We start from the raw sequence: 25,528 nt of genomic DNA, 5'->3' as shown, positions 1-25,528 counted from the left end.
TCAGAAACCAATTTAGCTTGGGTCACAGTGAACACTGAGCCTTTCCCAAGATCACGGTCACAAAGCAGAAATCCACCCTGCAGAAAACACTCCACTGCAGTGCTATAGTTTTATTTGAACTCTGTATTTTTCTAGTGTTTGGAGGTTAGCTAAGCTGGTTTGGTTGAGTCAGCTGCATGGCCAAATGGTCCAGTTGTGCTCTCATCTGACCACATCACATGATTCAAACTGAAGTTCCCATGAAACTGGTTCTTTCTTGCAACTCTCCAATGAGCTTATTGTTGTTATGGATGTGGTGATTTGTAGCTAAATTTAAAACTAGGCAACCCAAATTATCAACTGAATACTGCAAACAACAAAACAGTTCATAACACACCATTATCCTTACTGTGCACATAGAAAGTGTGCTCATGAATCCTGGCAAATAAGAATGCATGAAATGTCAACAAGAACCACGTAGGATAGATGACAGAGATTTTACAGGTGCATTATAGCAAGTATAGAAATGTTTTGCAGTGCCAAAAATTTTGCCAAACTATTAAAAAAAAAAAAAAAAAAAAAATTCTTATGAGAATTAATGCTCTTCAATGGACTAGCATCAAATCCAGGCATTTTTAATATTATGTTTATTTCCAATTCCAATTATTTTCCCCCATTCTGGATGTCAATATTTCTGGAATGAAATCAATGTGCTAAAAAGGTACAATTTATAAAAACAGCTCTAACTTATAAAGCATTATAGAAGAAGAATATCATTCACACTACAGTTTCCTATTAAAAAGTAAAGACTGTACTTTATCTCCAAATAAATGTTTGCTTTATATTCTCCAATCCTGTTTACCCATTTAGTTTCAAGCATCAATTATTTACTTTTCAGAGCTGAGCTGATGTATTTGCTTGAGGCTACCAAAGGTTTCATCTTAAATATGATAAGCATAATTCTAGATCGTTCTAGTAAATTTATTGTTATATTGCATTCTTTAAAACATACACATATGCCAGACAGTTTAATAAATTGCCGTACTGGAAGCAGACACGGAACGAGACGGACAAGGGCTGGCGATCAGGGACTGTCCCGCACTCCGCTTCATTCCCTGTCCATTTTTCATCTTATTTTACTCACACACCCGTCTTCAGTCCCAGGGTTTGTTTCAAAACGACAGCACGCATAGCCTCTATGATAATGTCCCTCATGAACATCACCGTGGCAACAGAAGGTCCAAAGCTCTCAGGACGATTAATAGGTCACACGTGTTAGAATTGATCAGTGGTCATGGTGGAAACAGGGGATACATAGCATCCAATCTGTAGACACACAAACACCCAGAGGGAGAAAAATACAAACAGAGAATGGCTTCTAGAACACGTTTCCATAGTGACAAATACAGATGTGACACATCTGACATAATTTAAGGATTTCAATGCCATTACCAACTCGTCTCTCAAAACACAGACACACACTATAAATAATCCCAGTACCATGTGTAGAGAAAGAGAGAGAGACAGAGAGAGAGAGAGAGAGACAGAGAGAGAGAGAGACAGAGAGACAGAGACAGAGACTCTTCTCATGGTCGTGACATCAATCTGTTGGACGGTGTGAGCTCACAGACTGGAGTCCATTGCTCTTTCCAATCATTCTAACGAAGTGGAGCCACAACAAAAGGATCATCACCACTGAGAGGCGATAGAGGGTAGGAGCGCAGCGCTCACGGAGCGTTTCTAGGAGACATGATCGTTAGCAGAGTGATTCGGTCGCATTATAATTAGCAGAGGGCGCAGTCGTTACAGAGCATCTCCTAGAGCTACATGGCGTAGTCACGCTCATGTATATTACTTGCAGATGGCTTCCAGAGTGTCCAATGTGCGCTTGATGTCTCTGATCTGAGCCGCGAGCGTCTGGATGGGCTGCATGGAGCGATCCAGTTCCTCACAACGTGCCATCAGTGTGTACATTCCCTACGTACACAGGCGTAGCAAAATATTTCATGAGGAAAAATAACAAAAAAACACAGATGATGAGATGAGTAATAAATAAAGATTTATAAAGATTAGTACAAATTTCCCTTACCTTTATGCTCATATCTACCGATTCCCCCAAACTGTCCACAGAGTCTCGGTATGTCTGAATATAACCCACACTCAATGCTGTCATCTATATAAGGAGAAAGAAAGTTTTAAACACTTGCAATTACCATAACATGTTCATAGCACTATAATTACGATAACAACATGCAAGGTGCCAGCCTGCCGTCGGGGTTCAGTGTCTTGAGCAAGGACACTTCGGCATGTGGGCCAGGAATTGAACTGTCAACTCTACGGTTAGTGGACAAACCACTCTACCACCTGAGCCACAGCAGCCCCAAGTAGGCTCCTTGGCTACTAGAACATTCCAAGCTGCACTTTTTTGTCGTATTAGAGAGAAAAAAAATGAGACCGGTGAGGAAAAAATGTGTACAGCTGCTATAATGTAAGTGATAACAGGAATGAACTTGTTTCTTGGACAACAATAAAAGTAACTATAAATGTTAGAGACATGCCATTCTTTGCCATTCTTTAGAGGAATAATAATAATAATAATAATAATAACAATAAAAGTCAGGACATGGTGCTATAGCAAAATAATCAAATTCATGGTAGTAACACCAGCCCATTATCATGTCCTGAAGTGTCTTATTCTTTACATATCTAGCATTATAGCAAATTCAAGAGGCCTGATTGAACCATGTTTGAGTACGAGTAATTAATAAAGAAACAATAGTGAATTTCTGACACTTAATGCAGCTTTACAACATATTAAAAAAAAAAAAAAAACAGGCACAAGGGAGAACACCAGCTAAGGCGAGAGGAACACTAAGACTTGAAGCAGGACAGAGAAACTGTCATGGTGATTCTGTGGGAAGGAATTCCAAAGTCACTGAACAATCGGCCTCCCACTATGGGTAGTCTCATCCTACAGAGCACCAGTAGCTCATACCGGACCTTAGAGGGCGAGCGGAGGGGGTAAAATACTCAAAAAGATAAAAGGGAAGGAGAGCATGCAGTGCTTTAAAATTACATGAATGACACTGGCAGCCAGGGTAACTGACTTGGCTACCATCAGGGTTTCTGGAGCAAACAAACAAAATTTTCTTAGGAACATTAAAGTTGAAACATTTTTAAATAGCAGACACAGTTAATGATGTAGTGAGCCTAATACAATAATCTGACCTAAGATCTGAATGTCACTAAATTATCTCAGCAAAGTGGAGGATATGATGAAGAGGAGCAGACCAAGATCTCAACCTTGAGGGACTCCTTGTGTAATGTGTGTGTCTGCTCACACATACAAAGTGAAGTTTCCCATAGAGATTTAAAATATGCTAGAGTTGTGTCTGACGTTCCGATGAAAAAGAAACAACAGATGAGAATGAGTCAGTGTCAAAGGCTGCACTAAAGGCATAAGGTCAACAGAATGAACTCAAATTGGCAAAGTAATTATTATACCACTCTTGCAAGCAGCTTGGATGAAAATGAAAACTGGATCTATTTTTCTTCAGACATTAACAGAATCAATGGGAAGTTTCTAATAGAACACAGAACTAAGCAAGAGGCTTATTAATTAAGTAAGAGACAGGGCATGAAATAGCAGATGAGCAGGTGATGGCAGATGAAGGGATTTGATTTAGTGAGCAGCACTTAGTGTACTTTATCAAAAGCTTGCAGTAGGCCTTGGCATAAACAGTAAGACCAGTGCTCAAGACGCCTACCTGCAGATTGAATGGAACAAAGTTCAGAGGTAAACCAAGGAAAGGTGTCAGCAGAGTCTTAACAAGAGGGCATAACAACAGGATTTGTGAGATTAGTGATGTCAGTAACGGGGGCCGACTGTGGTGCAGCCCAGAATGTGGAAGAATCAACAGATATAGTGTTGTGGGATGCTACATTGTGTAGGACGAAAATACTGTATTGTATGTTTCTGAGCTGTGAACAGCTCTATCAGTCATGTAATAGTAATTCAGCGCTATATCAATAGTGTCTGGTCAGAATTGCTGGGAAATATGTCATATGCCAGCTTAGATAGGTAATCATCATGCACGCCCCAACTACGTGACAAGAAATAAGTCTACAGAGTGACAGGCAAGAGCTGGCAGCTAATCAAGAGTGGGAGAGAGAGAGAGAGAGAGAGAGAGAGAGAGAGAGAGAGAGAGAGAGAGAACAACAGAGTGAAATGGTCAAATATAATCAAATTAGTGGAAAATGGTTTTTTGGCTTCTTTTATTTTTTTCCGAACAGATAAGGCTTCGGTAATTTGGTAGAAAGTTAGTGAATGATAATCATTTGTTACGTTCTCGCTGAGGAATTTATATCACCGCCTAGGTGCAAATTTTTTTCAGTTTAAGAGATCATGTTAGCAGGATAGTGGGCTTGTGTTTATGTGTATTTTTATATTTGGTCCACCAGTCTGTGTCTTTTAACAACTAGACGTGATGGTTTTGTTCTCTATACTGTATTTTATAGAATTAGAGAGCTTAATAATCAGTAAATGGGACAGACATGCTGAAGTTCTGCATTTCTAATACCATAATGAAAGTACATTACTTAAAGATTTGTGTACACTTGGACCCCATCCCAAACTGCATACTACAGTACTATATAGCATGTCTTTGGTGTCATTACTATTAGGAATCCTGTTTAGTGCACATTATGTGGTTTGTGATGCTTGACTTGAATGTGTAGTGATATTGAACTGGCAGCTGTGAGACTGAGCCACATTGTGGAGAATGGTCTATACTATATCTGTACTTGGTGCAAGTACTGACGTCATCTCACAAAGGTAGTGTAGCAATATTTTACTGGAAAACGACTGGTTTTCCTCTTGTCAAATTAGGTCAGTGACATATTGATTTGTATGTTTAAACAAATGTGAAAAGGATTTGTGTGTATATATAAGAGTTGTGTTAACGCTCTAGTGTGTTAGAGCTTACATTCTGGATGGTTCCATTGAGGCTGCGGAGCATCATCTCCACGCTCTGTGCAACCTCCTGAGTGTGTTTGTGTAGGTCCAGTAGCACACTGGGGTCTATGGGCGGGATGTCAGCTGGTCGACGCAACGAACCACGACCTCGCACCACTGGGCCTGAGCAGTCCGCTGTACACAACAAACACACACACATGCAGATATCTGACTGATCAGTACAGCTCGAGAGCGTGCTGCCTGCTCTCACAATCAGGTTAAAATGTCTACATTTAATTAATAAACTTTCTGCCATTACTTACTTTACGTTTTAAATGATAAAGGACTGTTTAGGATTGATGTAATTGCGCAACCTTACCAAAAGTTAAGTTACTGCAGTCATATGTTATTGCAGTCAGAATGTTTAATCAATAAGGATGACAGGAGAAAAATCGAAAGGAAAATGGACTGTCACACACTCACAGTCTGTGTCAAGGCTGGGGCGCGAACTCATTTTGATTTTCTGCTCCAAGTTCTTGGCAATGAAGTGGGTGAGATCTCCGTCACGGCTCACTGTTCCCTCCAGTTCCAGGGCGCTGGAGATAGTGGCCCTGCGACCCTCGCCTGCCGCCGCCCGCATGCCACTTCCGCACGCTTCACTGATGCCGTCCAGACTCTTACTGTCCTGCATACCACGCACAACCCGCTCTCGTCCAGGAGCAGAACGCACCCGCACCTCTGCCATCACGTGAGTCGGCCGTGGCCAATCATCAGGTGCTGGCAGCAGGGGAGGAGGGACTGAGCTCGGGGGAGGAGCTGGGACCAGAGGCGGGGCCTGGTCAGGGGGCGTGGAAGCAGACAAATGACCATCATCATAAGAGATACAGTTGACCGGTTCTGTAGGTGGCATTTGTGAAGTGGTTGAGTCTTCAGACGTGGTCTCTTTTACTGGCTGATGAGACAATGCAGTTCAAATGCACAGAACATCTACTTACACAGACTTTAGACATACCGACTATAAATACCAAGACTGCAATCTGATCAAGCTCTTGTTGTTAATGAGTATGGAGCTAAATAAAATTCAGGTTGTAAAAAGTTCACGAGATCCCAAACAATCCTGGAACTAAACGCAATCCTGGCCAATCACAAAGCATCTCAGAGGTGAAAGGTCTGCTGAAGCCAGCAGCAGTCACTTTTGTAACACTTTCCTCAGCCAATCAAATGTTAATTCTGTGCACAATAAATAAATGAATTAATAATCATAATTCCTCCTTATTTTTAAACACTATTCAATCAACATATTGTTTTAAGTGGGAGTAAATACATTCGCAAGAAGTTGTTTGAGATAAATGCAACGAGGTTGCATGCATTGTGTTTGACAAGTGCCCTAATTATGATCAGCTTAACTTTGTGGACTAATAAGTAAGCATGCTTCGAGGCAGTGAGGTTCTTACTCAAACTTTCTACTCTGTATGCTACTACCTCTGGTGCTGACACCTAGTATGCAAGAAGAGATAGTGCTCATAATGAATATTAAACCAAAATATCTCAGCACACCGCAGAGAAGAAAAATCTGTCTCACCAGTATTTTGTATCGTGATAGTTGAGACAGTGAATTTCTGTCTCATGCTTTGTAATTACGGTTGGAATTTGATTTTTTCAAGGTTAGCTTCTACATGATCATCAAAGGACTTTAATGCCATAGTGGCACCTACACAGAATTATGGCAAGTGAGTGCAAGACGGCCATTGTTTTACCTACACTACTGAAAAGTCAGTCCATACAGGATTCCACCGAGTTTTTAGTGATTATTGTGGCAAAAATACTTGATTATGCTGCTGCTTTTTTCAAAGTTTTTTGTGCTTTTTTGGTGGAAAACTATTAGAATTGCTGAAATTGCTATTCCACAAAATATTTTGCTATCACAGTGATGTCTGTTGGTAAATGAGTCCTTTTAGCTGTACTCATGTTCGACACACATGAATCCTAGAGGGCTTATGCCAAATGTGTGTTGTGATGACGTCACATGCCATGTCTTGGCCCAAATCTGCTGAAAATTTGCTGTAATTTTGAAAAACTGCAAGCTCCTATGAATACTGCAACATTTCCTTGAATTTGCAGTAATTTCTGTGATCGCAAAATCGTGAAATCCTGGAGGGACTGAAAAGTATCAATCAATCCATCCATCCATTTTCTGCCCTGTTTATCCTACACAGGGTCGTGGGGGAGCCTGGAGCCTATCCCAGGGGACTCGGGGCACAAGGCGGGACACACACACACACACACACAGTCACACACTACGGACAATTTGTAAATGAGCCTACAACACGTCTTTGGACTGTGGGAGGAAACCGGAGTACCCGGAGGAACCGAGCGAAGCATGGGGAGAACATGCGAACTCCGTGCACGCAGGGTGGAGGGAGGAATCACACCCCCAACCCTGGAAGTGCGAGGCAAATGTGCTAACCACTAAATCGCTGTGCCCACGCTTTAAATTTATATACATTTAAAATATAACAAAACGAGATACTTAAAGTTATATGCTTTTTGGAATAGTGTTTCTGAGTTTTGGAGACACTTCAGAGATACGAAGTTTTTTTTTTTTTACCTCAACAAATAAACCTCTGAACGTTGACAGTTGGGATTTATTTTGATTAGTTGGCTTTTTAAATAGGATCACATTCAGCAGACACATTTTGCTGAATTCTCACCTGCACAGTAAAGTCTGCTGTCTGCTGATTCTCCTCCCTGTTTTCCACTTCCTCACCATCTCTTTCATCATCCTGGCTTCTGACCTCCTCCTCCTCCTCCTCCTCCACTCCTCCCCACCCATCACTTGCTTGTGTGTGTGGCATGCTGGCAGTTTCCATGTATGGACTGTCTTTGGTTACGGTTTCTGAGTGAGGTGTGTATTCGTCTGTGTGTGTGGGGCCATCTTCGCAGGCGTACGTGTTGGTGTGAGGCGCTGAGTTTGTGTGTATTTGTCTGTACGCAGGGTCCATGCTGTGGCGTGGGTGTGCGTGAGTCTCAGGAGTTCCTTCCTGTTTGTCTTTCTCCAGGCAAGCTACTCCATCCCGACATTTCTGCATGTGGGAGGCGGAGCCATTAGCGGCTGTCCAATTGCAGACCTCTGGAGAGTCAGGACTGTCCGTCCCATCGGTCTCCTCCTGCACATCGTGGCCAATCCCAGAGGAGTGGCTCATCCCTCAACCTGCTACATAAAAAATATTATCAGTGCACCATCATCGTAAACTCCATCTCTCTATCTCCTGTGTCAGTTTACTTTTGCACGTCCACATTATCATTGTTTCTTCCTTGATAGGATGTTCGGAACAAATGTATGAAAACAATTCTAATCTTACTTATGCATGCCGCAAGATATGTGAAACAAGCAAACATTTTGTCTACGTAGAGTTGCCAGTTTATAAGGTACGCCTACCTTGAATCTATAGCTTCTGGGATTTTAAAAAATAATAATACAGGGTATCTCCATACATAGGGGAAATGAGCACTTCTTTCATACTTACTTTGTATTATACACTTTCGCTCATAAGTTAATAAAGGTGCCAACACTGATGGTCAAGAAGGCAACATGATACATTAAGAGCCAAGGGGGTGTAAACTTTTGAACAGGGTGATTGGTGTAAATTGTTATTTTATTTAAAGATCTTTTTTATTTTACTGCACTTAGAAGTTACATAAGATATTTACATGTTTCCCAGAAAACAAAATAATAACAATATACACTGATCATCCTGTTCAAAAGTTTACACCCCCGAGGCCCCCCCCCAGCTCTTAATGTATCGTGTTGTCTTCTTGGGCATCAGTGAATATTTGCACCTTTTGTAATAGTTGTTACAAGTCCCTCAGTTGTCCTCCGTGTGAAAATATACATCTCAACATCACATAGCCGCTGTTAGAAAGGGGTCTAATATGCAGAAGATGCTGGAAAAGTGAAGATTGTGCAGGACCTGGAGGATTATTCTGAAGAACGGGGCAGTTTAACTGCTCAGGACAAACAAGGGACTCATGAACAACTATCACAAAACATAAACACAGTCATAGATCATCCAGGTAACAACACACAGTATTAAAAATCAAGCGTATGTAAACTTTTGAACTGGTCCATTTGTGTAAATTCAGTCATTATTGTGTCTTGTACTACATGTAAACATCTGTTATGTGAATGTTTATTCATGGAAGGACTATCTATATCTATCTCTCGCTCTCGCTCTCTCTCACTCACTCACATATATATACACACACACACACACATACACACACACATATAAATATATATTTTTTTCAGACAGCTTTTAAGAACGCCTTTGACAAAACAAGAACATATTCAAATCATTCTCATGACTGGATCGGGAAGTTGTCGCAATGTTGCGATGGACAAATTCAAAAAGACTGGAAGTGTTACAGACCGACCGAGAAGTGAACGTCCACAAACATCCACTGACGAAGGCACAACCGACATGGTGCTGGCAAACATAATCCCCTACGTATGCAGACTTTTGGAACACCCTGTAGATACTCCCATCATATTTGTGCACAATTACTATAGACATCCTGCACAATACTCAGTCCCTCCAGCATTTCCCTATCGCAGAAATGAACACAAACTCCCGCAAACTCAGCAATATTCGGAGGAACTTGCAATTTTTCAAAATGGCTACAGATTTCCTGCAGATTTGGGCCAAGACGTGTCATGTCACGCCATCAGAACGCGTAATCATCGAAAGTCCTCTTCGATTCACGTGCGTCGAATATGAGTACAGTTAAAAGGGCTCATTTACCAACAAACAACACTGCGAAAGACCTTGCAAAACAATTTCGCCAATTCAAGTCGCTTCCCACAAAAAAAACCCTCTGCAAATTGTGTCGCAAATTTAGAAAATATAAATAAATAATCGAGCGTTTTTGTCTGCAACAAGAACAAATAAACGTTGCGAAATCCTGTATGGACTGAATATGTCAGACCCTTCTATCCCTGTACTAGAGAAAAGGGTCAGTAAGACGACCAGATCATATTTGGGTAGCGGACAATTCTCAGCACAGTGTTGACAGTCAAATGGTAGTGTGTGCCACACTGGCATGAGAATACAGTATAAGGTGTAATAATGGTGCTGGTATTTTGTTTGAACAGACACACTGCAGAGCTTCCCTTTTTTACATGTACAATGTGTGCACCATCATCCAGCCCTAGATCTACTGCTGGCTGGCATGCTGTACTCAATCCAAGGTGTCAACACTACTGTCCCTGATACATTTATACCAAGACTTGGTATAAATGTTATACCCCCATAGACACACCCATATCAGTGTCACACCCAAATCATATCTGTCCATACCCAATGATGGAAAGGTTAGAGAGTTGTTGACCTACAAAGTGCACCTCTATAGTAAGCATATACAGATAAACTGGCAATGTATGCGTGGTATGAAATCACTCAATGACACTGCACTATTACAGCCATAGCTGATCTATAATGAGTTCGTCAATCACATCACAGCTTTCATGACACATACACTAGTTCAACATTATCCACTACATCCAGCTCTTTAAATAAGGGCTAAATTTATCGTAAAATATTTCGTGAGTCCCCAGACAGCACGCATTTCACTGTATTTCACGTGACCGGATCTTCTTAATCAGCTACAGTTACCTAGATTGAGGAACTGAAATCATATGACGACATTAGCCAGCTAGCTAGCATTAGCAACCAGAATTAATTGCCTTAAGCAAACAAGCTAGATAACTGAATAGCTAAGAGAAACGCAATTGTATTCCTGAGCTGCAAAAATAACAAATAAATGCTAACAGAACTCACTCAGAGTTGAGTAGAGGTACTATTTCAGTGTTGTCACATAAGTCATCTGACGTTAAGTAACGCTTCCTGGCTGACGTGAGAAAGCAGTGGCGGCTGTGGAGCCTGTTAGCCAGCGTTAAGCTGAGCAGGCCTGTAACTTCTCTTCTCGCTAACTTAATGACAGGATCAACGGCTGTTAGGCTTTGGCCAGCTGAATTATTTAATCTGCCAGGAAAACGTGATATACACACAGTGTTGTGACAGACACACCAGATAAATATTTACCTCTTCGGTTCTTTCCGGAGGATGAATGTTGCCAGGAAACTTGGTCCGTTATAAATATCCGCCGAGTGAAAACCGCGGAATGAAAATTTGGTTCCGTATTAGTCACTTTCATGGAAGCAGTGACAAGTAGTTTCGTCACTTATACAATACATTTTTTAATATGCAAGTTGTGTCGTCTGGTGTATAAAATATATGTATATATATATATATATGTGTGTATAAATAAAATGTAATTTTCGACGCCACTCCTCAAAAAATATGTACTAGTTATGTAATGAATATGTAAATACGAATTGGGTCATAAAGAAAACAATAACAAAAATAAAGCTGTGTAACCAAAATGTCTTACAAATACATGATACATGAAAAAAACCTGCATGACAAAAAAAGAGATCAGTTTGGTTCTTCCCCAAACTGTTACCACAAAGTTGGAAGCACACAATTGTCTCAAATGTCCCTGTGCACAAAGCGAGATCCATGAAGACATGATTCGCCAAGTTTGGTGTGGAAGAACATGAGTGTCCAGCACAGAGCCTTGACCTCAACCCACTGAACAATTTCTGGATGATTTGGAACTCAAGCTCAAAATATATCAGAGCTGTGTTCTTTCCACCCTGCTGTATGGAGCAGAATGCTGGAGAATGACAGTAGGTGACCTGACTAAGCTGTCAGCATTTCTCACATAGAACCCTAACCAGGGTAAAGTAGCTACTGAAGATGAATGATGAATGAATTTATTAATATATTTTATATGTTGTCCTAAATGTACAGTATGCAAACTTTTGCACTTGGCTGTATTTTTTTTCTTAGGTATTCAAACATTTTTTTTTTTAGCAGAGTTGCTCATACATCAGCTAAACTTCATATACCAACCACCTATAACAGTACAAAATACAAGCGCATAAATGACAAAACACATATTTGGTGCAAATCACACAAAAGAACCAATCCCTTGTATTGACAATAATGAAAAAAGTAACGTTTCAAAAAGTAGAGTACATGTGAATTTTTCTGATTATAGCCCCATAAATTGTCTGTAGATCTCACTTTCCCATTGTGTCTGCTCAGTGTAAATGTACAATCTGGAATCAAATATATTATTCATTCATCCTCAGTAACTACTCTATCCTTGTCAGGGTCATGGTGGATCCTGGGTATAGCCTATCCTGTGAACATAGGGCACAAGGTAGAAATACACCCTGAATGGCACGCTAGTCCAGCCGGGCACACACACACATTCACACTTATTCATCTCTAGGGACACTTGAGAGTAGCAAATCTGACTACTGGACTGTTGAACAGTGATAGGAAGCCAGTGAACATGGAGAACCTCCACACAGACAGTAACCTGAGCTCAGGATCAAAACCGGGGACCCTGGAGCTGCTTCACCATGCTCCACTTGATGTTGGTCAATTATCAAACAACAAAAATACAGAATACAAAAATACCTCCAAAATACATTATTTGTTATATATTATGTTCTTTGCAGAAAGGGAACAGTACAGAGAATATTCCACCTGCCTGAAGTTGGCCCCCCACCCACCGCAAAACGTCAGCAAAATTGTCTCAATCGTTTGTGCTCCGTTTGTGCTGGTTTGTGCCATAAAAATTTTGTTTGTGCTGATTCGGTTCTGGAGATATTATAATAATATTTATAGGTCATTCTGGGGTCATTCAGCCCCCCACACGCTCCAACTTCATTCCAATTAGTCTCAATCGCTTGTGCCGGTTTGTGCCACTAAAAGTTTAGTTTGTGCTGCTTTCGTTTTTAAAATATTTGACATTGAATTATGTTGCGGTGACATCACCAGCCCCACATGCTCCAAGTTCACTCCAAATAGGCTCGTTTGTTTGTGCTCCGTTTGTGCTGGTTTGTGCCGATAAACGCTTCGTTTGTGCTGCTTCGGATTTGGAGATATTAAAAGAATATTTATATTCTTGGCTTGGCTCAGGATCTCCAAAATCAGCTTTGTTGCCTCTGATGCCCTCCATACATGGGGTTCCATTCTACCCTCACACAGTTCTTTGGCTATCTGCACACGCAAGTTACCAGACATTGCACGCTTGGAACAGTCAGTGTGCAGGGAGGCATCAGTGTTTTTAATTAAACAATTGAGCACCATTGGGCTGTTCATTTCAGGCTCTCTGTCACATTTTATGTGAATGTGGCCATGACATTCCTTACAGTTGCCTCTGATTTCTATGTATTTCTCTGTGGCTGATAGACCTTGGCTCTTTTAAAGGCAAATGTGCAGGGGCTTTTCACTTCTGGCCAAATGTGATGATTTATCACATGCATCCAGATGCTAGGCTTCAAAATAGTGAACAAAACCCTTTTTTGTGTTTTAGAGAACTTGTTTTTGTCTTGAACTGTTTCAGGCATGAATTCAATCCATTTCTGAAATGGAACTTGAAGATCAAAAGTCCAGCAATCTTTGGTCTGGGGGAAAGGGACCCTGGCTCAAAATCAGTGTCCTCACTACTGCCACTTGTTTCATGAGCACTTTGATAAATAAACCCTAAAGCAGTCCAGATGTTGTGTCTGTTCAATTTAACAAAAGTATATAGAGCCTTTGCAGTGATCTTGTTTTCAAGCTGCTCACTAAGCTCTATCCAGATGCTCTGATTAGGAGTAGCTATGTTGCCATTTTGGACTATGGCCTCTTTTGATGAACAGAGGACTGTGAAATGGAATCCTGTCTACTGCTGGTTTCTTTTGCATCTGGCATAAGCAAAACATAATTACCCACTGAAATATACCTGACTAAAACAATGTCATTTACAGTATAAACCTGTTTTCATGTATTACTGTATTTGTCAGAATACAAGGAAAATATATTATAGTAATAATAATATATAAGGATATTATATCTTATATTAGGACCAATATGGTAATGTTGACCCCTAGATGCACAACATATTCAAAAAACTAACATGGGTATCATGTGCAGCTGTAATTAGCATTTCATAGCTACATTAGCCATACTAGTATTAGCAATGAGTTTTCTGTTCAATAAACATTGTCAATCTTAGCTCTCTTGAATGTTGTACCATTATGATTGAAGTTAACTAATAATATTGTAACTGACAGTGTTAAAACATTGTACTTACACTGGCCAGAATTTTGATTTAGTAACTATATCGACTTTTTCCAAACTAACTTAACACTAATTTCCACAAGAGCATCGTGAACAGAAGTGTCACTTGCACCTAGTGGTGGCAGTGAAGTGTAGCAGATGATTCTCCTTGTGAATAAATGAAATGTTCAATCATGAGAGACCAGTGAATGAAGTAATGATAATTGTTTATTGAACAAATAAACATGAGGTTGGAGAATACATGACAGGGATTTGAGATTGTTCCTCCATACAGAATCTCTCCAAAAAGATCAAAAGTAAATAAGTAAATTTTATTTATAAAGCACATTCTGTCCCTCGTTCCTCCTGAGGCTGGTCCTGTTGCTGCTGCTGCTTCTTCCACATCTTGGCCATGGCCAGCAGTTTGAAGTTGGGCTGATTGGCAGCATCCTCCGGGAAGATGTAGTCGTAATATTCTTCCCATTCTGCGTCCGACCCATCCTCTACCGTGAGCTTCCTCCTCTTCTTCACCTTCTCGGGCATGAGCTTCCTTATTCTGTCCTTGTTGGCCAGGGTGCCGAACTCCTGCTCGAACTCATTCCATGCCTCGAGCAGCATGAGCCTCTCCTCCTTCTCCTCACACGTGCACAGGTCGCGGTTAGCTTCCTCGTATACCTGCCTGCACCGCTGCAGTTGCCCCTCTTCAATCGACAGCTCAAACTGTGCATAACTGACCATACCTTGACATGCTATGTGCGCTGCAAGAGCCTCTTATAAAGCCCACACGTGTTCTCATACTCCTTCTGCTCAATTCCAAAGTCGATATAAGATTTCCATAGCACCTCTGGCATGTCGAGGTAAGGCTGACTGATAGCCAACTCGAATATGGCCCGGACTCTTTCGATCTCTCCCAGGATCGTCTCCAGCTCGGCAAACTTGATCCAGGCGGTGCATTTCTCCGGGCTGAACTCCAGGTACTTCTCGTAGAGCTTCCTGCAACGGTCGAACTCTCTGAGCTGCAGCTCCAGCTCGATGTAGCCCTTAAACAGCTTGTTTTTTGGGTATTTCCCAATGCCTGTGCCCAGGCATCGTCTGGCATTCTGCAGGTTCTTCTGGCGGACTTCAAACTGGCCGTAGAGTAGCCAGATTTTAGCAAAGGTAAACTTTTGGTCTGGGATGAGCGCCAGACATGCCTGATACACCTTTCTTGTCCTTTCAGGGTCCTTGACCTCCAGCTCCTCAAAGAGAGCGTACTTGATCCACGAGTAAATGTAGCGTCTCCAGTGTCTCTTCTCCATGATGAGGAGAACGTTGGCGATGGCGATGGAACGTTGGCGATGGAGGTCAACTTCACACAGGTGGAATATCCTAAACCAGATTTCAGACTTGTAGTATCATCATTTCGCCAAAGATGGCGACAACCACTTGCATTATCCTAGGGCTCAGAACTAAAACCCAGTTTGCTTTAGCTTAATGTGTCTATCTATAAGTGTTAAAAAAAAAACCTTTTAGATCAGTTTTGGAGTTTTTGACAATGTTTGATAGGTAAAAGAACATTTCGAGGCGTACAGTGTCTTTCCAAGCCATAGGTCAGTTTCAGTTTTGGTCTAAAGCCCTGTGCCTGACATACTCTGAAATAAAAGTGTCTGTTATCACTAATCCTTGCTGCTATGAAGGCAGACGCTGACAGTGACCCATGGACCACACCTATGTTCGTCTCTATCCTTCTGAGGAACTTCAACTGATATAATTATTAATGCAGCTAATTAAGGCTATGCCTACATCTAAATCTAACCCTAACCTTAACCTCAGTAACCAAAAGGAAACCCTTTGGCTCTTTAAGTTTTTTGTTTGTTTGTTTTTAAAAAAAAATATTTATTTATTTATTTGTTTGTTTGTTTGTTTGTTTTTATGAAAGCTGCAATAGATGTTTTCTTAGTGGGGATCAGTCTAATATCCCCATAAATTCAAACAGTCAGAGATATCCACTGAGGGATATTTAGTCCACCAAGATACAAACACAAACACACACACACACACACACACACACACACACACACACACACGCTGTACTTAATAAACTGGAGCAGGGAGATGAAAGGAATGTTCATGTCTTTAGGTCCCTTTCATCCTTCTGCACCGTGTTCATGTTTAACTATAACGTTTCAGCTTGTAACATGTGTCAGCGTGGGCAGATGTGATGTTGTTATAATTAACATTGGATGAGGATAAAAAAGAGAAGGATCTACACATTTTTAAAAAACGTCTTTCCATTTATGTTTATTCCAACACTGTGTTGTTATTGTTGTTGATTGTTGTACATAATGTTGTATTATGTATGTTCAGCTGCAGTAACTCTAAACACACTCTCTCTCTCTCTCTCTCTCTCTCTCTCTCTCTCTCTTGTTGGCTCTACATTTAATATTCATCTGTGTGCATGCTCCTATAGAGTTCTTACGTATCCAAGGCAACACGCCTAGTTCATTTCACAGTCTCCTGTTTTGAAGGCGGGTAGAATATAATCTCACTGCAGCAAGCTGAGCCCACATCATATTCCAGCAGGTCACACAGAGTTCAAGGAAGTCTGCCTCCACAGGCGCAACCCGATCATTTACACACCACCACTGCAGATACTGTGGGTGATGCACAGTGATCCAGTCTGAGTAAACTGTGTGTGTGTGTGTGTGTGTGTGTGTGTGCTGCGGGAGGTCTTTGCCATTTTTGTTTATTGCATTGCCATAGTTGTTTGTGTGGGTTGAAGTACAATGATTAGTGCGAGTCATGTAGTATTTAAAAAAAATTATTTAGATGTGTGTTTAGTGTTTCAAGTTTATTTGTCATGTGCATAAAATGTCAGCGATCATTGTACATTGAAATGCTTGTTGTGAGGCTCAGGTAATCAACAGCTGTGCAGTACACACACACACACACACACACACACACACACACACATATATATATATATATATATATATATATATATATATATATATATATATATATATATATATATTTGGTACTAAATAGCTGAGGTGCGCACCTTTTGTTTGGCTGCTGGCCCCATTCTATGATTGTGTAGCATCTTGACATAAGTGTAATAGCAATTTGATGTAAAACTGTGTGTGAAACTGCTGCATGTTTTCCTCACAGTATGAACTATTACGCATGAGACACTGTGAGTTTGTTTTAATGACAGCATGTGCACACAAACAAACTCTGTTTGGTACGTGCTACACGCAAAACGACTAGTTATGTCATAGACTTAATCTAAATGTGAACATTTGGAAGTAAAATATTTACATTTTGGGTTCAGGAGAAGAACAAATAAAGACAACCACATGCAAAACAGTCAGACTGGAGACAGTACTGTGGTTGAAAGTCATTGAATGATCATTTTATCCATCCATCCATCCATCCATCCATCCATCCATCCACAATCGCTCTTAAACATTTGATATTAAAATAGTGGGTGTGGTAAGATTTAATTATGCCGATGGTTATGAATCATTCTTTCCTATGTAGCGAAGATTTGCATAAAAGTACAAAACCGACTTGTCAGGTTATAGAGGTGACTCAGACACTGAGTGTTTTTGTTAAGTGACTATAACTCATGGTTATTTAGTAACTGATATCTTTACTCATTTACTTCTCAAATCTGACACTTTATCTGTTGTCCTCATCAGTGTGCGTGTGATATTTTATATCTTGGTGGGGATCAAATGTTCCCACAAGGAAAGGAATATCTGACAGTTTTGAGTTTATGGAGACATTTTTTATGATATCCCCGAGAAAAACTCAATCAAAAACTACTGCTTTTATTTGAAAACAACAACAAATAAACAAACAAACCTAAAAGGGTCAAATGGTTTCCTTTTGGTTACTGAGAGATAGAGTTAGATGATTTAGATGTAGAATACCATTAATTAGCTGCATTAATAATTTTATCAGTGGAAGGTCCTCATAAAGATAATAAGGCAAATGTGTCTGTGCGCGTGCGTGTGTGCGTGCGTGCATGTGCGTGTGCCTGTGTGTGTGTGAGAGAGTTTAAAGGTTTAAAAGGACCATTTTTATTTGGACAAAACAGTTTTAGTAGGATTGCTCACATAATAAGTACTTCGTACTGAACATCCTACAAGGAAACAAGCCAAAGATCCCAGTTGCCATGTACAATAGGACATCATTTATTATTGAGGAAAGCTGCTTTAAATTAGTCTATAAAGATATTGGTTATCTAGTTATTGCTGTTATTTACCCTTTCTATTACTTCTCTTTCTGGTCACTAGGGCAACATTATACAAAAATTATCACACAAAATTCAGATACCACGTTGTTGTTATATATCATAGGGGGAAAAAGATAAAACATCTTTATTTCTACTTTATTGCAACATAAGTAACATCATGATATACCACTATTGGCATGAACTTCATGTCATTTTAAGTAAAGTTTACTTAAGGACAAGATCTGCATTCACTTTAATATTCTTCATTTACCCCACTCTCTCTCTCTCTCTCTCTCTCTCTCTCTTTCTCACTCACACACACACCCACCCACCACCCATAGATCCAGTATAATTGGAAGTTGTTGTGCTCTATCACCACATTTCCTCTGGACAATTGTGTGTTTTTTTACATATCAAAACTCATAACTCATTGTCTCTGTGATTGCCAGCCATGACTGTGTTTAAGGGTGTGCACATTTGTGTTAGCTGGCATCTTTGTACACACTTCACAATTCTCAACAAATTGAGATCGCATGCATGAAAGATTGAGTGATAGAAAGAAAAAGAGAGAACAAATGAATGAATGAATGAATGCCTATTCTGGCCTTGGCATTAAGAGCATGAGCATAAGCCCAGTTTTTGCCTTTTTCATGACCCAAGTGAAAACTGATCCGAAAATTGGTATTCTGACTCAGACACTTGATATACACACCACCCAACCCAAATGTACACAGAGGTTCAACCAAATCTACTTATAAATCCACACAACAGTTTATTGTACAAAGCAGTTCTACCTCAATGACGTTGGAGAATTCCAGTGTTGGGGAGCGGCTGAGTTGCAGATCGACCCACTTTTTCAAATGATTTCAATTTTGAAGAAATGAAAGGTTCTTTTCTTTTACCCAAGCAGTGATGTGGTTTGGTCAAAGCTGAGGGTGCTGTTTTGTTATTATGTTTAATATAAATTACAGATGAGAAACGTTACTCTTACAGTGGCTCAGTATGATCGTTACACGTTTTTGATATAGTTACAGGATGAAATGTTTGACTAAATATGATGAATCTAATAGCCAGTTGAAAATGTCTACAAGCTCATGTACTGTACATACTCTTAAAGATGTTCTAGTTGAAAAAACGTCCGTTAAAGGGTTCTACAGAGCCTTGAAGGGATTCCCACAAAACGACAAGCTGAAGAATACATAAGGAGTCTAGATTTAACCTTTATTTATTTATTACAGAACAGGCAGGTTTATACTCTCCTCCAAGTGTGTTTAGCTCTCTTATAATACAGTGATTGGACCATGTCTCACCATGTCCCATGTCTCAGTGTATGTTATCCCTCTCCCTTCCAGATTGTTACCTGTTGCTTGAAAGGTGAGAACTAACTAGCAGGCAGGAATTAGCAATGACAAAACCAAGAAGGTGTGGAGTTCCCAAAAACACATCAGTAGGTGGATCGGGGACTTTAAATTGTAAATGGATTGGTGTCTTATCCAGGATATACTCCCACCTTGCACCCATTGTTCTCTGGATAGACTCCAGATTGACCCTGACCTTGACCATGAAGATGAACGAATGAATAAACTGAGAGAAAATTGTGGAACAACTTCAGGAAATGCAGCTGATAAGTGCTCAACATAGGTGAGATGTTTGTTAAGAGCATTAGAAAGGTTGCTCCTTCATAAAGCTGGACGATCGCAGTTCCTTATGGTTAGTGTAAAGAATCTGAAATATAGCTTTTGAATGTCTTTACTGTTGTTTTAAAGTGTAAAAATAGTACAAATGAAGCCTCCTTTTATAAGCAGGTGAAGAAACACTTTCCACTGGTACTGTAGATGTGCAATGCAACAGTTAACTGCTTAGATTCAAATATTCATAAATTCATAAAATTCATAACAGTAGCCTGCACCTGGGTGAGGGGATCCTGCCTAACCTCTGTTACAGTAGGTAAAGGGTTCAGTTGCTGGCCCTGCTGTCATCATGAAGCTAGATGTTATCATGTACATCATGCGTGGTTGAAATCAGTTCTGTTTTGTTTTGCTTGAAGTGCTCCTATACCAAACAGTGCATGTCCGGTTAAGTAGAAAATGAATTTTGAGTTGTCTGTCCTTGTTTAGTCAAGTCCATTCTAAAGCAGTTCCCATTGCCAGGAACCGTTAAGCAAAACATCAAGCAAAAGTTTCCACATATATGTGCATATTGCAAGTCTCTTAATATTTAAAGGAGAGTCCTTCAACAGCAAAGATTTGCCTAAGTATTTAACCACCTAGAAAAGGTCATTGTAGGACTATTTTTTGTTCATTTGTAATGACTGAAGAAAATGTTCACAGCAAATATACAGCTTTTGTTTCTCTCAAAGGAAGTGAAAATAAATACAAAGATAAATAAGAACAAAGGGGAAAAAACATTCAGAACAATACATTTAGATGCAGCTAATATGCAATAACTGTCAAATTTGTGCTTCAAAGCCAGCAGTCTTTTTAAAACATAGAGCTTTTACAGGTGCTCCAGAAATAATGGAGTCTTTTTTTCTATTTACACAAACTACAAGAATGTCTGAGACATGTTGTATGTTTGTAAGGGGTTTCAGCTCTGCAAGGCTCTTGACCATAATCAGGATATGTCCATGTGTCTGTTGATTTCGAGATCATCCCTCATAAAAGCCACGCCCCTTGTCATTCATAAATCGCTGCTTACAAACAGTCCTCTCATTGAGCTTATTATTATTATTATTATTATTATTATTATTATTATTATTATTATTAACAAAACAATATTGTCACCAGTCTGTGTATGTTGATGTATATGCGAGTTCATGCTTAAGTTTGTGAAGGTGCTTGCTATTCAGTTTCGTATTGTATTTATGGTATTGTTGGTAGAGTTTCTTTTGTGTACAGTACGAACATTACTAGGTGCTTCTCGGAGACCTTAAGACAGAGCTCCCCATTTTGCTTCTGTTCTTTCTGCCTTTCCCCCGCTCCTTCTCTCCCCGCTCCCCTCCAGGCTTCTTTCTGTCTCCTCTCTTTCTCTCTTGTGCCTGCTGCTTTTCCCTGGACTTTTTGTGATCATGATGCTGTTTGCCCAGTTCTTTGCAGTAGTGCTCCAAGTCACTGTGGCGAATCAGAGTCAACGCATCCTGGTGCAAGGGCTGGGTGGAGTCTGCGATAGCGGGCTGGCTGGGATGCCACACACTCAATCGAATCGTTACGGCCGTCCAACGGAAGCCATGCTCTTCAAGCTGACAGTGATAAATCCCACCGTGGTTAAGCTCCGCCCTTGGAATGAGAATGCCCCTGTCAATCACTACCAGCTGATCCCTTGAGGTCACCTGAATAAGAGAAGGAGATATTGTTTATGTGTATTTATACATGTGTATTATGTCTGCCTAGATGTATAGAGTTGAGGCCAAATGTTTACATGCACCTAGGCTAAACATATTCAATCTCAGTTTTTACACAGTTTCACATGATCAAAAATGGACATATATTCTCTTCCCCTTCTATTACATCTGATGCTACATTTGATGTTACCATACATTTCTTTTGGCGAGTCCATTAGGGCATCTACTATGTTCACATCAGAGGGAATTTTAAAACAGTCAATTAAAGACAGATTTATTTCAGCTTTAATTCCCTAAAGTACCATAGGCATCTGTACAAACAATTGAATGCAAATATAAAAATCTTGTGACCACACATACACCTGCATTATTCAAGAAACAGACACAAAATAGCTCCCATGAATGAATGAACATTGTTTGAAAAGTTCAACCGAACCCACAAAACACCACCAAAGGAACTGGTGAAGGACTTGGAGGCATCAGCTGCCAAAGTATCCACTATTGAGAGAGCCCTACATCTCCCTGCTCTGAAAGACTGTTGCATAAGGGAGAAGCCCTTACTCTAAGACCAGCATAAAAAAAAAACATTCTGAGGTTTGCAAGTGATTACTAGCCTTTTGAAGGAGTGTTCTCTGGTCAGATGAAACAAAAATTGAATTGTTATAATGGCCATAATGATGAGCCTATGTATGAAGGAAAAAGGGTGAGGCTTTTAATCTGAAGAACACCATCCCAACTGTAAAGCACGGGAGTGGCAGCATTGCGTTGTGGGGCGGTTTGCTGGAATGAGGACTAATGCACTTCATGTCATCATGAAGAAGGAAGATTATCTAGAAATATTGAAGCAACACCTCAAGAAATCAAACAGGAAGTTAAAACTTAGTCACAACTGGGTCCAGGCCTAAGCATACCGCAAAGGTTTTAATATTAATTAGTAATCGAGTGGTCATTACAAAGCCCTGACCTGAATCCCATAGAAAATTTGTAAACTGAACTAAAAAATGTTTTTTGTAAACTCTTTACTCACTGAATATGTGATATAGTAAATTTAAAAAACTACAATGAATCCGTCTTTTAGCTATTATTTTGAAATGACCTGTTACAGAGATAAAGTATATACCATGTTTGACTTAATGCAATAAAAGTTGTTGTATGTAAGCACTTGCCCTCAAATGTATGCATGTACATGTATGGGTTGTGTTTGTACCTCGTATTGTTCCAGACTGTTCTCTCCGATCTGTTTAAACCAGGTAATTTTGGCATGGTGTGAATTAGGCAGACACTCCAAGTAGGTACTGTTCCCTACGGCCACCACTATTTCCTTCTCCTCTGACTGCACCTCTAGACCAGCTATGCAGACAGAAATGAAAATGAATAAATCTGTTTTTTCATCTAAATTATATATGTGTATACATATATATATATATATATACATATATATATATATATATATATATATATGTGTGTGTGTGTGTGTGTGTGTGTGTGTGTATATATATATATATATATATATATATATATATATAGAGAGAGAGAGAGAGAGAGAGAGAGAGAGAGAGAGAGAGAGAGAGAGAGAATCATACAAACCATTATATATCATAATTTATGAGAGTCAAAACAATACTGGAATAGTATCACAGTTATAATATTGTGTTATAATACCAGATGTAGGTTGAACTTTTATTATTTCATTATTGACCACTTAGTTTATTACATATGACAGTCTAATAACTTGTTGTGCCTGCTTTGGCTTTCAGAACAGCATGGATATGACTGGGCATGGATTCTCCATAACGATTGATGGTTTGTGCAGGAATATTATAACATGTGGATGTGATTGCTTTGCACAGTCACAGTGTGTTTCGGCAAACAGCCCTGTCCATCTCATTCCAAAGATTGACAGTCTGTTCAAGAGACCAGAAGTGTCCATCTTACACATGATAATCACTTACCATGCAACAATGTTCTGATAGCCAGTTCTGTATGAACACTATTTAGTAGGTATTAGCAGTATCCTATGTGCTATGTGCCCTATGACTTATATTCCTCATACAAAAATTCTGAAGCTTCCATCATCATGAAGCAACAGCAACCTGAATTTGTCTAGAAAAGTTTTGTCTGCTTGCTTTTTCTGTTCCCAGCACACAATGTGGTCTTAGGCTGTTGTCAATTTAATAAGTGGTGCATGCTGAGATTCTGCTTGTGGCGTTGGATATGATTTGTTAGGTTGCTTGCATTATTCATGCCGTTCTCCTTTGATGCACAAGCTGTTTTTGCCCACATGATCGATGTTAAGAAAATGAACTAGGAACTCGGCAACTGAGAACTGAGTATAAAATAAAACAACTTTTAGAACTTTCTGAATCTTACCTCCCTGTCTGACACATTCAGTTAAAGGATTTCCATAATCACCAACATGACGAGTGTTTCTCCTATAGAGAGACAGATAGACAGATAAATGGATAGATAGATAGATAGATAGGCAGACAGATACATAAACAGGAGCTGTGGATTATAATAAGAAAGCCAAATGTATGTACATGCATATGTATGTGTTCCGGTGCTTACCTGCGTGCAACTGGCATATAGGGGCTGCATGCATGGCCATCCCAGTTGCAGTATGGGTCTCTGGCCAGACAGCACTCTGCACACACCTGACCGTATAGGTCACACTGATACAAAGCCAACTGAGACACGCCCTCTGCAGATCCCACAAACAGCCACTGCTCAAGAGGAAACACACACATGAAAATATGCACATACATGGACATAATTTGCACATATATATGCTCTGTCACTCAAGCTTTCTGCTTTCATGCTGTGCCCACATATTTGGTTTGCAGTACACAACCTTAGAGAAATATTTCAGAGAATATAAGACTAGGAATTATATACCGAATATCTAAGACACACAAACTCAGGCATTCACTCCATGCTTTAGCCTTAACCAGTGAAAATGCCCTGCTGCTTTGTGTTGTCTCAAGTGCATTCGCCTGCATGTTGCCTTACTTAAATGTGTGAAAACTCACACTCCTGGAATTGATTCTCATCTGCCTAGTCTCAGGTTGCCATAGAAACACTGTATAAAAGATAGTGGGAATAGGATATTGCTGTTGCTTATGTGTATATGTGTTTGTCCACGTTCCACAGTAACCGTACCTTCTTCTTGGACAGTGTCAAGGCGGTGACTGGTGACTTGTGCTGCACGGACAGAGACAGATCAAAGGTCAAGAGTTTTATGTTACAGAGGGTATACAATCGCATTAGGAATGCAAACACACTCTGTACCTTAAAGACCTGCAGCTGTTCCAGGGTGACCTCTTCACTCCGTCCTTGCTCTTTGGGGAGGTGAATGGACTTCAGCACCAGGCCAGAATCTAGATAAGACACACACACACACAACAAGTGAATTTTTACAGTTTCTTACATAATAATATATGGAGCCTTCACACACACACACACACACACACCTGTCCCGATGAAGAGAACATCATATTGTCCATCCACAGCCTCCACTCTGTCCACAACGATGCGGGTCAATTTGTAGTCAACACCAACTCTAATTAGCAAAGGTCGGCTATCCACAGGACGCACCACTTCCTGCAGCAGTGGGTGGGTGCGGCTAAAGAAGATGACATCATCGGGATACTCCCGTGTGGAACGGAAACTTCCATAAGTGCTGCTTGGACACTAGGTGGCAACATGGAGAACACACGATGGTTAGCTACGTGTAAAGCTATCTGACACCTTCATAACATCTTCATTCAGAATAGATAGGATAGAACAGACAATTTATAGAGTTCAAATGCAGTATCTGTCGTTATAACCTAAAAAGCAACCTTCTTACATTGACT

General features: G+C 40.1%; 3 protein-coding genes across 7 annotated transcripts in view; all 3 read right to left on the bottom strand.

Moving 5' to 3' along the window:
* Nucleotides 1-609: 609 nt before the first annotated feature.
* Nucleotides 610-11,119, bottom strand: borcs6 (BLOC-1 related complex subunit 6). Of its 5 annotated transcripts, none has more exons than XM_017468305.3 (6): nucleotides 11,035-11,119; nucleotides 7,645-8,147; nucleotides 5,417-5,885; nucleotides 4,965-5,128; nucleotides 2,069-2,152; nucleotides 610-1,956 (listed from the first exon to the last, which is right to left on the bottom strand). In XM_017468305.3, the coding sequence occupies exons 2-6, from the start codon at nucleotides 8,134-8,136 to the stop codon at nucleotides 1,831-1,833; spliced, it is 1,335 nt and encodes a 444-aa protein (XP_017323794.1). In that variant the 5' UTR covers nucleotides 8,137-8,147; nucleotides 11,035-11,119; the 3' UTR covers nucleotides 610-1,830. The 5 variants fall into 5 exon arrangements, with proteins under 5 accessions (XP_017323794.1, XP_017323796.1, XP_047011641.1 ...); XM_017468307.3 differs by having other exon boundaries at nucleotides 5,417-5,768; XM_047155685.2 differs by having other exon boundaries at nucleotides 7,645-8,144; nucleotides 11,035-11,063.
* A 3,329-nt stretch (nucleotides 11,120-14,448) lies between these two features.
* Nucleotides 14,449-19,855, bottom strand: LOC108265189 (crooked neck-like protein 1). Its single transcript, XM_047155786.2, is given in 3 exon segments — nucleotides 14,449-14,846; nucleotides 14,849-15,480; nucleotides 19,845-19,855. Coding segments are annotated over 3 exon segments (1,041 nt in total).
* Nucleotides 19,535-25,528, bottom strand: part of sema3h (sema domain, immunoglobulin domain (Ig), short basic domain, secreted, (semaphorin) 3H) — a 29,320-nt gene continuing 23,326 nt past the window's right edge. The window contains exons 11-17 of the mRNA XM_017468304.3: nucleotides 25,145-25,364; nucleotides 24,963-25,051; nucleotides 24,834-24,875; nucleotides 24,243-24,397; nucleotides 24,045-24,106; nucleotides 22,882-23,024; nucleotides 19,535-21,662 (exon numbers count right to left, since the gene is read on the bottom strand). Coding sequence (XP_017323793.1) covers nucleotides 21,243-21,662; nucleotides 22,882-23,024; nucleotides 24,045-24,106; nucleotides 24,243-24,397; nucleotides 24,834-24,875; nucleotides 24,963-25,051; nucleotides 25,145-25,364 — 1,131 coding nt within the window. The 3' untranslated portion in view covers nucleotides 19,535-21,242. The remainder of the gene's footprint in view (nucleotides 21,663-22,881; nucleotides 23,025-24,044; nucleotides 24,107-24,242; nucleotides 24,398-24,833; nucleotides 24,876-24,962; nucleotides 25,052-25,144; nucleotides 25,365-25,528) is intronic.

This window comes from Ictalurus punctatus, chromosome 5, assembly GCF_001660625.3.
Source record: "Ictalurus punctatus breed USDA103 chromosome 5, Coco_2.0, whole genome shotgun sequence".
Taxonomy (NCBI): Eukaryota; Metazoa; Chordata; class Actinopteri; order Siluriformes; family Ictaluridae; genus Ictalurus; species Ictalurus punctatus.
Note: the sequence above shows the minus strand (reverse complement) of the source record. Positions and strands in the feature narration are given on the sequence as shown.